Source organism: Coregonus lavaretus (genome assembly GCF_964263955.1).
Source record: "Coregonus lavaretus genome assembly, chromosome: 1".
NCBI classification, from domain to species: Eukaryota; Metazoa; Chordata; class Actinopteri; order Salmoniformes; family Salmonidae; genus Coregonus; species Coregonus lavaretus.
The window spans coordinates 4,200,941-4,214,733 of record NC_139988.1 but is presented as its reverse complement, the minus strand read 5'-3'; the positions used below and the strand labels follow the sequence as shown (position 1 = coordinate 4,214,733).

The 13,793-nt window shown below is 43.4% G+C and overlaps 1 protein-coding gene across 2 annotated transcripts in view; it reads left to right on the top strand.

The window, feature by feature from the left end:
* The first annotated feature begins 313 nt into the window (after positions 1–313).
* The window catches only part of LOC311134554 (protein phosphatase 1 regulatory subunit 21-like), a 35,502-nt gene continuing 22,022 nt past the window's right edge, over positions 314–13,793 (top strand). The window contains exons 1-12 of one of the 2 annotated variants that reach the window (XM_084168254.1): positions 314–859; positions 1,971–2,039; positions 6,883–7,029; positions 7,316–7,420; positions 7,642–7,806; positions 8,136–8,194; positions 8,383–8,477; positions 9,678–9,730; positions 9,896–10,045; positions 11,817–12,007; positions 12,096–12,232; positions 13,196–13,288. In XM_084168254.1, the coding sequence (XP_084024380.1) occupies positions 806–859; positions 1,971–2,039; positions 6,883–7,029; positions 7,316–7,420; positions 7,642–7,806; positions 8,136–8,194; positions 8,383–8,477; positions 9,678–9,730; positions 9,896–10,045; positions 11,817–12,007; positions 12,096–12,232; positions 13,196–13,288 (1,318 nt within the window). In that variant the 5' untranslated portion in view covers positions 314–805. Of the gene's footprint in view, positions 860–1,034; positions 1,120–1,970; positions 2,040–6,882; positions 7,030–7,315; positions 7,421–7,641; positions 7,807–8,135; positions 8,195–8,382; positions 8,478–9,677; positions 9,731–9,895; positions 10,046–11,816; positions 12,008–12,095; positions 12,233–13,195; positions 13,289–13,793 lie in introns of those variants that run through there. The other variant, XM_084168255.1, reaches the window with a different exon arrangement.

The following is a 13,793-nucleotide window of genomic DNA, read 5'->3' as shown; positions in this document are numbered from 1 at the left end:
GGGCTATAGAGGATTATTAAAATCTATCAACAAATGGGATTTGATTTTTCTTTTTTTTAAACATGGTAGAGATTCCAAAGGACAAAGCCTGGACACAATGTCTCCAAAAGAGGAAGCACGGGACAACAGTATTTGCCACCTGCACACATTAAAATATAGCTAGTTTTAAAAACGTGATTAATTTAACAGATCACAAAATGGTTTGAAAGGTCATCACTGACAAAAAACAAAAGTGTATTGTAGGTGTAGCTACTCCTCCAACCGCTAGAGGTCCTCGTTACCCAATTAATATTCAGGCCAAGTTTTGAACTTTGAACTTGGGAGGAGTCGCTAGTCACGGAGGTGTTTTACAGGTTTGCGGGTGGGCGAAGATTTAGCATTTACAAGGATTTGGACTGCATTTCAGGGAGGGTAAAGGCTGTCATTCATCATGGCCACCCTCGATAGATTATTTTAGCTTGCGAGCCAATGCTAGTTCGTGAATTAACCTGCAAGAGGGGCTTTTCTGAGTTGTTTTTCTCGCGAGGTGGCTAACATTAGCTAGCTGAAAAACATCCGGCTTTACCACTCAATAAGATGATTAGGTAGCTAGCCACCCTTTCCTACACGAGACTGTTTTTTACGTCACATGCGCAAACTGTCATTTAACGTTAGACAAAGAAACAAAACGGTCAGTGAGTGTACCTGCGCTAAATAGCTAGCTATCTTATCTTCTAGCCAGCTAACGTTAGAGCAGTAGCTACGTTAGATATTCATCTAGCTACATCTTGGTTTGCCATCTAGCTCGAACTCTTTTTCCAAAGCAATGGCTGCAGACCTGCAAGCAAAATACACCAAATTGGCCCAGGAGTATTCAAAGGTAAGTGGCTTTTTGTTGCCCTATCTTTAGCCACGGTTCTTGTCTATTTATTCTGATTGCTGAATCATTCTAGCTAACTAACGTTGGTTTGGTTCAGTCTGTAATAATGGATTGCAGGTAAAGTAGCTAACGTTTGGTAGCTCTACTTATTTATGACAGGCAGGAAGTGAAGCCAGAGCAGAAGCCAGTGGTTCTCAATCTTTTTCGGTTACGGTACCACCAACTGCCCTGAAGTATGAAAATGTATGCATTCACTAACTGTAAGTTGCTCTGAATAAGAGTGTCTGCTAAATGACTAAAATGTAAGTAACGTTACCCCCTCGTACATTTTACCAGTGAGTCTTTTCTAGTACCCCCTGTGGATAGGCCAAGTACCCCCAGGGATCCTAGTACCCCTGGTTGGGAACCACTGCTCTAAACAACTCAATGTTATACTTGGCTATGTTACACGGCCTGAGTAAAACAAGGCCAGCCATGTTCTTCAAACCCCATGTCATGTTACCCTAACCATAGAAAATGGATTTGTAGCCATGTCAATAGTACCCATCCTAAAACCCTTTGTAGACATTATAACAAGAAATGTCTGTTAACTAGTGACTAGATTTGGTTAATATAAAAACCATCCTCGTGACCCACACTTTGTCAGCTGACAGGCATGGTGTTTGTCTGGCTGTTGTTACATACCCCCCCTCCACAGGCCCATATCCGGTTCTTTGGAAGAAGCGCTGACATTGTATTTTCGAATATGTGGTGTGTAGTTGCCCAATAAGTAGCAACATTTATTCACCCAACCTTTGGAAATGTATGTGGAGTTCTATTGTTCAATCATCAAATATGGATGAAATCTCACACAAAAGCCATAAAATAGCTATGTTGCTTTGCTTAGAAGCTGAAGGCCTGTACATAGGGCGGCACACAATTGGCCCAGTGTCGTCCGGGTTTGGCCGTCATTGTAAATAAGAATTTGTTCTTAACTGACTTGCCTAGTTAAATAAAGGTTAAATAAATAAAACTGTCAAATTGGCCAGTTTGGTCTTTAGAGCTAGTGTGTGTGAGCTTGCTTACATGTGTGTGTTGCAGTAGACCTACATCTGTGTCTATACTCCCATAGCTCCGGGCCCAGAACCAAGTATTGAAGAAGGGCGTGGTAGATGAGCAGGCCAGCTCCACCTCTCTGAAGGTACACAACCATTCTGAGCCCATTGGAATAGTGTTGCACATTTCTCATTTTCCCCTCAGAAATCCTGGTTAATTGATTCCTTGAACCAGGAGGAAATACAGTGGCTTGCGAAAGTATTCACCCCCCTTGGCATTTTTCCTATTTTGTTGCCTTACAACCTGGAATTAAAATGGATTTTTTGGGGGGGTTTGTATCATTTGATTTACACAACATGTCTACCACTTTGAATATTTTTTTTATTGTGAAATAAGACAACAAAACTGAGAACTTGAGCGTGCATAACTATTCACCCCCCCCCCCCCCCCCAAAGTCAATACTTTGTAGAGCCACCTTTTGCAGCAATTACAGCTGCAAGTCTCTTGGGGTATGTCTCTATGTTTGGCACATCTAGCCACTGAGATTTTTGCCCATTCTTCAAGGCAAAACTGCTCCAGCTCCTTCAAGTTGGATGGGTTCCGCTGGTGTACAGCAATCTTTAAGTCATACCACAGATTCTCAATTGGATTGAGGTCTGGGCTTTGACTAGGCCATTCCAATACATTTAAATGTTTCCCCTTAAACCACTCGAGTGTTGCTTTAGCAGTATGCAGACATAGCGTTATCCTTGATGGCCAAAAAGCTGACCAGAGTACCTTTTCCATATGTTTAGGGATTCTCCCACACGCCTTTTGGGGAACACCAAACGTGTTTGCTTATTTTTTTCTTTAAGCAATGGCTTTTTTCTGGACACTGTTCCGTAAAGCCCAGCTCTGGGGAGTGTACGGCTTAGTGGTCCAATCTCCGCTGTGGAGCTTTGCAGCTCCTTCAGGGTTATCTTTGGTCTCTTTGTTGCCTCTGATTAATGCCCTCCTTGCCTGGTCTGTGAGTTTTGGTGGGCGGCCCTCTCTTGGCAGGTTTGTTGTGGTGCCATATTCTTTCCATTTTTTAATAATTAATTTAATGGTGCTCTGTGGGATATTCAAAGTTTCAGATATTTTTTTATAACCCAACCCTGAGCTGTACTTCTCCAAAACTTTGTCCCTGACCTGTTTGGAGAGCTCCTTGGTCTTCATTGTGCCGCTTGCTTGGTGGTGCCGCTTGCTTAGTGGTGTTGCAGACTCTGGGGCCTTTCAGAACAGGTGTGTGTGTATATATACTGAGATCATGTGACAGATCATGTGACACTTAGATTACACACAGGTGGACTTTATTTAACTAATTATGTGACTTCTGAAGGTAATTGGTTGCACCAGATCTTATTTAGGGGCTTCATAGCAAAGGGGTGAATACATATGCACACACCACTTTTCCGTTATTTATTTTTTAGCATTTTTTGAAACAAGTAATTTTCTTTCCATTTCACTTCACCATTTTGGACTATTTTGTGTATGTCCATTACATGAAATCCAAATAAAAATCCATTTAAATTACAGGTTGTAATGCAACAAAATAGGAAAAACGCCAAGGGGGTTGAATACTTTTGCAAGGCACTGTAAGGTGGAATGGAACCCTCCAACCAGGATTTCAACAACAACAAAAAACTGGGAAATTTGATTTGACTTGAAAGGCCTTGTATGCATTCAGTAGGGCTGTGGCACTCATGAAATGTTGTCAGACGGTTATTGTCATGCAAATGACTGCGGTCTCACGGTAATTGACCGTTAACATGCTTAGCATCTCCAGGCCTCCACCATACAAAGCTGCTGATGCGCCCTTTTGGAACATCTACATGTAAAAAAAGTATAATAAATCCATTTAATATACACCGTCACAATAAATCCATTATTTTAGGCAGGTCTAAGTAAACATTATGATATGAAGAAAATGTATTTTAGAAGAACCAAATGAGTCGGCCTGCTGTATGTTATCTGGCTATGTTCCATGCCATAGGCTGTAGGCTTGTTCATTTAGTAGACAAGATATGTTTAAAAGACCCGTGCCATTATTTTATATGATATGATTTTATTGTAATAATAATATATACAGAACAAAAATATAAACGCAACATGTAAAGTGTTGGTCCCATTTTTCATGAGCTGAAATAAAAGATCTCAAATGTTCCATATGCAAAAAAAGCTTATCTCTCAAATTTGGTGCACAAATTTGTTTGCATCCCTCTTAGTTAGCATTTCTCCTTTGGCAAAATAATCCATCGACCTGACAGGTGTGGCATATCAAGAAGGTGATTAAACAGCATGATCATTACATAGGTGCACCTTGTGCTGTGGGAAATAAAAGGCCACTCTAAAATGTGCAGTTTTGTCACACAACACAATGCCACAGATGTCTTAAGTTTTGAATGAGCATGCAATTGGCATGCTGACTGCAGGAATGTCCAACAGAGCGGTTGCCAGAGAATTGAATGTTCATTTCTCTACCATAAGCCTCCTCCAACGTCGTTTTAGAGAATTTGGCAGTACATCCAACCAGCCTCACAACCGCAGACCACGTGTAACCACGCCAGCCCAGGACCTCCACATCCGGCTTCTTCACCTGCGGGATTGCCTGAGGAGGGGGAGGGGGGAACCAGTCCATCCAGTATGCATAATAATACAGTCCACACTCAAAGGCCATTACTAGAATTACAATGGGGGGAAAAAGTATTTAGTCAGCCACCAATTGTGCAAGTTCTCCCACTTAAAAAGATGAGAGAGGCCTGTAATTTTCATCATAGGTACACGTCAACTATGACAGACAAATTAAGAGAAAAAAAATCCAGAAAATCACATTGTAGGATTTTTAATGAATTTATTTGCAAATTATGGTGGAAAATAAGTATTTGGTCACCTACAAACAAGCAAGATTTCTGGCTCTCACAGACCTGTAACTTCTTCTTTAAGAGGCTCCTCTGTCCTCCACTCGTTACCTGTATTAATGGCACCTGTTTGAACTTGTTATCAGTATAAAAGACACCTGTCCACAACCTCAAACAGTCACACTCCAAACTCCACTATGGCCAAGACCAAAGATCTGTCAAAGGACACCAGAAACAAAATTGTAGACCTGCACCAGGCTGGGAAGACTGAATCTGCAATAGGTAAGCAGCTTGGTTTGAAGAAATCAACTGTGGGAGCAATTATTAGGAAATGGAAGACATACAAGACCACTGATAATCTCCCTCGATCTGGGGCTCCACGCAAGATCTCACCCCGTGGGGTCAAAATTATCACAAGAACGGTGAGCAAAAATCCCAGAACCACACGGGGAGACCTAGTGAATGACCTGCAGAGAGCTGGGACCAAAGTAACAAAGCCTACCATCAGTAACACACTATGCCACCAGGGACTCAAATCCTGCAGTGCCAGACGTGTCCCCCTGCTTAAGCCAGTACATGTCCAGGCCCGTCTGAAGTTTGCTAGAGTGCATTTGGATGATCCAGAAGAGGATTGGGAGAATGTCATATGGTCAGATGAAACCAAAATAGAACTTTTTGGTAAACTCAACTCGTCGTGTTTGGAGGACAAAAAATGCTGAGTTGCATCCAAAGAACACCATACCTACTGTGAAGCATGGGGGTGGAAACATAATGCTTTGGGGCTGTTTTTCTGCAAAGGGACCAGGACGACTAATCCGTGTAAAGGAAAGAATGATGGGGCCATGTATCGTGAGATTTTGAGTGAAAACCTCCTTCCATCAGCAAGGGCATTGAAGATGAAACGTGGCTGGGTCTTTCAGCATGACAATGATCCCAAACACACCGCCCGGGCAACAAAGGAGTGGCTTTGTAAGAAGCATTTCAAGGTCCTGGAGTGGCCTAGCCAGTCTCCAGATCTCAACCCCATAGAAAATCTTTGGAGGGAGTTGAAATTCTGTGTTGCCCAGCGACAGCCCCAAAACATCACTGCTCTAGAGGAGATCTGCATGGAGGAATGGGCCAAAATACCAGCAACAGTGTGTGAGAACCTTGTGAAGACTTACAGAAAACGTTTGACCTGTGTCATTGTCAACAAAGGGTATATAACAAAGTATTGAGAAACTTTTGTTATTGACCAAATACTTATTTTCCACCATAATTTGCAAATAAAATCATTAAAAATCCTACAATGTGATTTTCTGGAATTTTTTTTCTCATTTTGTCTGTCATAGTTGTCGTGTACCTATGATGAAAATTACAGGCCTCATCTTTTTAAGTGGGAGAACTTGACTAAATACTTTTTTCCCCCACTGTAGTTTAATTTTAGAGTAGAGGCTAGACCAATCATGTACCAAAGACATCTGAAATCTGTTTAAATAAAAATTTAAAAAAGGTGCGTAATATGCGGTAGGCTATTAGGCATGGTATTGTTTAATTAATCTTTTTAATGTCGGGCATCTCCTATATAGGCCTATGGGTATGCATGAGCTCTAATATGCGTATGACTTTTCTACAGGCAACGTCTTAAATGCTTTGAATTAATCATTACCTTAAAAAGTGCTATCCATTTTGTTGTTTGGCTCTGAAACAAGATCCACAACGACCATGTTTTCCACTCAGTTTGAACCTGTTGAACTTCTTTCTTCAAATTGATCATCACAGTGAGGTAAAAAAAAAAGTCGCCTAACAGTGACTTTTAAAAGCATGATACTGTTTTGATAAGTGTTTGATGTGATTTTCGATTGCTTTTGCATTGATGTCAGAGTGGTTAGAGGGACAATAGAGCCCTGAGTACCAGGCCATTAGGACCTGAAAGTCGTTAGCAAGTTGGGTGCCACCAACGCATGTCCAGAGTGCATAGGAGGAGATTACTGTGACTCAACAGTCACGTGGAATTTGACTGCGGTCATGACGGTAATACAGTCACTGCAACAGCCCTAGCGTTCAGTCAATGTCGTTGTATGTGTTCAGCTCTCACTGAGCGTCTTCTCCTCCACACCTCCACTACAGGATCAGGTGAAGCAGCGAGAGCAGAGCCTGAGGAAGGTGGAGCAGGAGATGGATAGTCTCACCTTCAGGAACCAGCAGCTGGCTAAGAGGGTAGAGCTGCTGCAGGAGGAACTGGCTGCCAACGAAGCCAAGGGCAAGAAGAGCAAGGTACAGACAGACACTGGTCCTCTTGCTCTGTTGGTAAAGTATGGCGTTTGCAACGGCAGGATAGTGGGTTTGATTCCCGGGACTACCCATGCGTAAAAAGTATGCACACATGACTGTAAGTTGCTTTGGATAAAGGTGCCTGCTAAATGGCATATATTAGACCGGGAAGAGGGTGCACCCCACAGTCAGACATGTCATTTGGGATGCAAGGTGATTTGGCCTTTCAGTGATTCTGATCAGTCCGACCGCAATGTAGTCAATCTCAAAGGCACTTTCTCACTACCAGAACAAAGGGGATTCCCCCTCCCAGCAGGGCTTGCAGCAGACCCAGAGTGTGTTTGATGAGGACCTGCAGAAGAAGATCCAGGAGAACGAGAGGCTTCACATCCAGGTGTGTCTCTGAGACATGGGAGTGTATGCATGTATGGACAAGTGTCTACCAAGTGACTACTGGCTTTATGATATTATGATATTGGACTAGTTGTTTTTGTGTGCTGGTCTGTTCATGTCTAAGGATGATGATGAGGATGATGTTTTTATAATTCTTCTAAGGTAATGCCTAAATAAATATTTTCTCCTTGGATGGACACTAAAGTTCTATTCTGTTTTGAGTTCTATGAGGCTGATGAGCAGTACAGGCAGCAGGAGGCTCAGCTGAAGGTCCGGTTGGAGGAGCTGGAGAGAGACCATGAACAACACCAGGCCGTAGTGGATGGACTCACCTCCAAATACATGGACACTATTGAGAGACTGCAGAGTGACAAGGCCACACTAGAGGTGAGAGAGGGGGATGAATGCGAAGGACGGGGGTGGCTGGAGGGAGTGTAGGAGGGAGGGAGACTAGTGGATCAACAAATACTTGGACACTATTGAGAAACTGCAGAGTGACAGACTAGAGGTGAGGGAGGGAGAGAGACTAGTGGACGGACTCACCAACAAATACATGGACACCATTGGAAAAACTGCAGCGTGACAAGGTCCGACTAGAGGTAAGATGGATGGAGGGAGAGGAATTGAAGTAGGATGAGAGGGGCAAAACTCATGAATTTGTTATTGCTGATGATGAAATAGTAATACATGATGCCATTTGCTGTGTCCTCCTACAGGTGAAATCCCAGACTCTAGAGAGGGAGACTAAAGAGTGCAGAGTTCGGACAGAGGAATGGTAAAAACCTTGTTATTGTATTTCTGTAGTAGAGGACTTAATATGAAGGAATAATGAGGGTTAGAATAATGCAGATGTGGGTTGTTGTGAATGGGGATGTATTTAGTATGGTCAATGAGCGGTCGTTGACTATCCCTCCCCCTCCCTCCCCTCCCTCCATCCTCCTCTCTCTCTCTCTCTCTCTCTAGTCAGCAGCAGTTGAGGAAGTGTCAGTCAGAGCTCAACAGACAGGTGAAACAGAGCAGCAGTGTCATCCAGGAGAAAGTGCCCTTCAACGACACCAGTGAGTACTAGTTCACTATGCAACATTTCACTGACCCGGATCGTGTTCATTAGGAACCAAGCGGAAGACAACAGACTGAAACAGAGAGGGACTACCTGGATGGGTCCAAAAACAACTGCTCATTTGATGTTTTCTGTTGTAGTGTTCTAATGAACACAACCTTGTAGAACCATCACTGATGATGGATTATCTGATGTCTCCATTCTAAGACAAGACACCCACACATGTACATGTATATACTACTAACATATTACATATGTTCGTGAATAATTCCATATTACACTTAAAGACATGCTCCGGAACTTTGGCGATTAGTAAGTCTTTTTTTTAAACCTCCCGCTTTGGGCTGGATTTGTCAATGTGTAGTTCATACATGCATAACCTATACTGAACAAAAAATATAAACGCAACATGCAACAATTTCAACGATTTTACTGAGTTACAGTTCATATAAGGAACTCCATCCATTGAAATAAATTCATTAGGCCCTAATCTATGGATTTCACATGACGGGGCGGGGGCTCAGCCCACTGGGGAGCCAGGCCCAACCAGTCCAATGAGTTTTTTTTCCCACAAAATGGTTTTATTACAGACAAAAATACTCCTCAGTTTCATCAGCTCTTCGGGTGTCCCACAGGTGAAGAAGCCGGATGTGGAGGTCCTGGGCTGGCGTGGTTACACGCGGTCTGCGATTGTGAGGCCGATTGGAAGTACTGCCAAATTCTGTAAAACGACGTTGGAGGCGGCTTATGGTAGAGAAATGAACATTAAATTCTCTGGCAACAGCTCTGGTGGACATTCCTGCAGTCAGCATGCCAATTGCATGCTCCCTCAAAACTTGAGACTTCTGTGGCGTTGTGACAAAACTGCACATTTTACAGTGGCCTTTTATTGTCCCCAGCACAAGGTGCAACTGTTTAATGATCATGCTGTTTAATCAGCTTCTTGATATGCCACACCTGTCATGTGGATGGATTATCTTGGCAAAGGAGAAATGCTCACTAACAGGGATGTAAACAAATTTGTGCACAACATAGAAATACGCTTTTTGTGCGTATGGACAATTTCTGGGATCTTTTGTTTCAGCTCATGAAACATGGGACCAACACTTTACATTTTGCGTTTATATTTTTGTTCAGTATATGAGCAGAAGTACTACCCTGAAATCTTTCCTTTAAATTTCCCTCCCTTTTTCTCCAGAGTTCAGTGACTACAACAGCCTCAATGTTCCGCCACACAACAGAAGACACCAGGTGAGAGGAAGCCCTATAGAATGATCCAGGATTATTGATGTGTATTGTGGAGTTCTTTCCTTGTATTTTATAGAACAGTCCGTGCTCGAACCTCCATTGTCAGCGTGAATATGTGGTCCAGAGTTTTTGTAGTAATCTCCTCTGTCTCACTCTCCTCTCCTCCAGTTGAAGGCCCGAGACGTGGCTGGTCAGGCCCTAGGCTTCGTCCAGGACCTAGTGGGGGCTCTGTTAAACTTCCACTCCTACACAGAGCAGAGGGTGCACATCTACCCCCTGGATTCCTCTATCGAACCCATCTCACCACTCAACCAGAAGGTGAGGACACACACACACACACACACACACACACACAATGTCTCTTCCCCGACATCCTTTAAAGGGACAAACAGCAGTTAGTACATCCATTTTTGGACTTATAAATTAATGATATATACCCATTGGTTCTTGCTTAGTTTTTACTGTCATACCCCATCATAACCCAAAATAGAAGCTTGTTTTACTCCAATGTTTGTAAACAAATCAAATCAAATCAAATCAAATCAAATCAAATCAAATTTTATTGGTCACATGCGCCGAATACAACAGGTGCAGACATTACAGTGAAATGCTTACTTACAGCCCTTAACCAACAGTGCATTTATTTTAAACAAAAAAGTAAGAATAAAACAACAACAAAAAAGTGTTGAGAAAAAAAGAGCAGAAGTAAAAAATAAAGTGACAGTAGGGAGGCTATATATACAATAGAATAAAGTGACAGTAGGGAGGCTATATATACAGGGGGGTACCGTTGCATAGTCAATGTGCGGGGGCACCGGCCAGTTGAGGCAGTTGAGGCAATATGTACATGTGGGTAGAGTTAAAGTGACTATGCATAAATACTTAACAGAGTAGCAGCAGCGTAAAAAGGATGGGGTGGGGGGGCAGTGCAAATAGTCCGGGTAGCCATGATTAGCTGTTCAGGAGTCTTATGGCTTGGGGGTAGAAGCTGTTGAGAAGTCTTTTGGACCTAGACTTGGCACTCCGGTACCGCTTGCCGTGCGGTAGCAGAGAGAACAGTCTATGACTAGGGTGACTGGAGTCTTTGACAATTTTGAGGGCCTTCCTCTGACACCGCCTGGTATAGAGGTCCTGGATGGCAGGGAGCTTTGCCCCAGTGATGTACTGGGCCGTACGCACTACCCTCTGTAGTGCCTTGCGGTCAGAGGCCAAGCAGTTGCCATACCAGGCGGTGATGCAACCAGTCAGGATGCTCTCGATGGTGCAGCTGTAGAATTTTTTGAGGATCTGAGGACCCATGCCAAATCTTTTTAGTCTCCTGAGGGGGAATAGGCTTTGTCGTGCCCTCTTCACGACTGTCTTGGTGTGTTTGGACCATGATAGTTCGTTGGTGATGTGGACACCAAGGAACTTGAAGCTCTCAACCTGTTCCACTACAGCCCCGTCGATGAGAATGGGGGCGTGCTCAGTCCTCTTTTTTTTCCTGTAGTCCACAATCATCTCCTTTGTCTTGGTCACGTTGAGGGAGAGGTTGTTGTCCTGGCACCACACGGCCAGATCTCTGACAATGTAAACAAACACTATAGCCTCAACATGGTTCAATCTATAATGTTGGTATCATGGATGGTCAGTCCTATATAGCCTCAAAACATGGTTTAATCTATAATGTTGGTATCATGGATGGTCAGTCCTATATAGCCTCAAAACATGGTTCAATCTATAATGTTGGTGTCATGGATGGTCAGTCCTATATAGGCTCAAAACATGGTTCAATCTATAATGTTGGTGTCATGGATGGTCAGTCCTATATAGCCTCAAAACATGGTTCAATCTATAATGTTGGTGTCATGGATGGTCAGTCCTTGCATCCATATCTCTGTTAATGAGTCTGAGTTGTTACATTTCTCCAGCCCCTCCCTCAGCTTTTTAGCCAATCAGTGGCGGGGAGAACGCTTTATCGTTTATACTGCTGATTTGCCGCCTTAAACATGTTAAAATGTTTAGTAATTTAGCAGATGTTCTTGTCCATAGTGACTTACAACAAGCGCTTTCATCTGAAGTAGTTAAGAACCTCTCCTCTTCTCTCCAGTTCTCCCAGTATCTGCATGAGAATGCAGCCTATGTGCGCCCCCTGGAGGAAGGACTAGTGCAACTACACCAGAGCATCACAGAGGACACAGTAACAGTACTGGAGACTGTGTGGAAACTCAAGGACTTTGCTGATCACTTCACATCCTACACCCACTTTCTGCAGAAGATTCTACCATACCAGCTCAAAAGGTCAGTACTCATTACATTAGGTGTGTGTGGGGGAGCTGTATATATTTGCATCCATTTTCCTCCTCATGCTCCTCTATTCTCCCCCCAGTCTAGAGGAAGAGTGCAGGGCTCCTTTGTGTACCTCGTCTCTCACCTCTAAGAACCAGGAGCTGCAGAGTGACATGAAGAGAATCACGTCAGTGTTCGACAAACTACACAGCTACATCATCCTACTGGCCTTACCTAGTGAGTTATATCATCCTACTGGCCGTACCTAGTGAGTTATATCATCCTACTGGCCGTACCTAGTGAGTTATATCATCCTACTGGCCGTACCTAGTGAGTTATATCATCCTACTGGCCGTACCTAGTGAGTTATATCATCCTACTGGCCGTACCTAGTGAGTTATATCATCCTACTGGCCGTACCTAGTGAGTTATATCATCCTACTGGCCGTACCTAGTGAGTTATATCATCCTACTGGCCGTACCTAGTGAGTTATATCATCCTACTGGCCGTACCTAGTGAGTAGTGTCGATCTGGAGGAAAATAATTTGCTGTATCCTGTATTCGTCTTGAATAATTTAAGTGTAATGTATAGCCTTGATAACTAACTTATTTGTCAAACTGTATAGCTACTGTCTGGGGGAATAGAGGAGAGGGAGGATCCTTTCCTAGTGAGTGATGGGGGACTAGAGGAGAGGGAAGATCCTTTCCTAGTGAGTGATGGGGACTAGAGGAGAAGGAGGATCCTTTCCTAGTGAGTGATGGGGACTAGAGGAGAAGGAGGATCCTTTCCTAGTGAGTGATGGGGACTAGAGGAGAAGGAGGATCCTTTCCTAGTGAGTGATGGGGACTAGAGGAGAAGGAGGATCCTTTCCTAGTGAGTGATGGGCTCTAGAGGAGAAGGAGGATCCTTTCCTAGTGAGTGATGGGGACTAGATGAGAAGGAGGATCCTTTCCTAGTGAGTGATGGGGACTAGAGGAGAGGGAGGATTCAGAAGGGTTGGGGTAAAGCAGCAGACTCATTTCAGTTTCCCTCTGACAATGGCCAATAAAGTAATGTTCTAGACGAAGCTGGGCCTAGTTGGGGTAATTTCCTCAAGACCCTAATGGGTCTGATATTACATGACCGGTAGCTCCAGTACAGTATATCAGGGTTGAAGTTAGGTATAGACACAGTAGTAATGTTTCCAATTGTTTTCCAGGTGTTCGACAGGATGCCATGCCCCAGAGCAGTTCCTCTGCTGTCTTCACCCAGCTGGCTGCCTGTCTACACAGCCTTCACGACGCCGTCAAAGGTGAAACATTTTTTACTAGAAAATATTATTTATAGTTAGTGTTTTTGTAGACTAATGTTCAAGCCACTCTCTCCTTCCAAATCAAAGTTTATTGGTCGCGTACACAGTTGAGCAGATGTTATAGCAGTTGCAGCGAAATGCTTATGTTACTAGCGCCTAACAATGCAGTAAAATGTCAAACAGGTACACACACAATCCATCAAAAAAACAAGAAAACTGAACAAGAAATGTCTGTTCTTATGTGTTCTGTAGAGATGTCTAAAAGCCGATTTTATGCTTGATCCGGTAATCGTGAGGCTCCGTACGGAGGGTGTGACACAATTGCGGAGCCTCCAGAGGCTTGCGGAGGCCAAATCAAGCTCCGTACTATTGGCATCGCGTAACAATGCATGTTGTAACAATGCGTAGGGCTCCGTATAGCGCCCTACGCGGTGCTTCCTGTATAAACACAAACTCACTTCCTTGATAACTTCTTTCACAACAGCTGACTTCTGACATATGAATG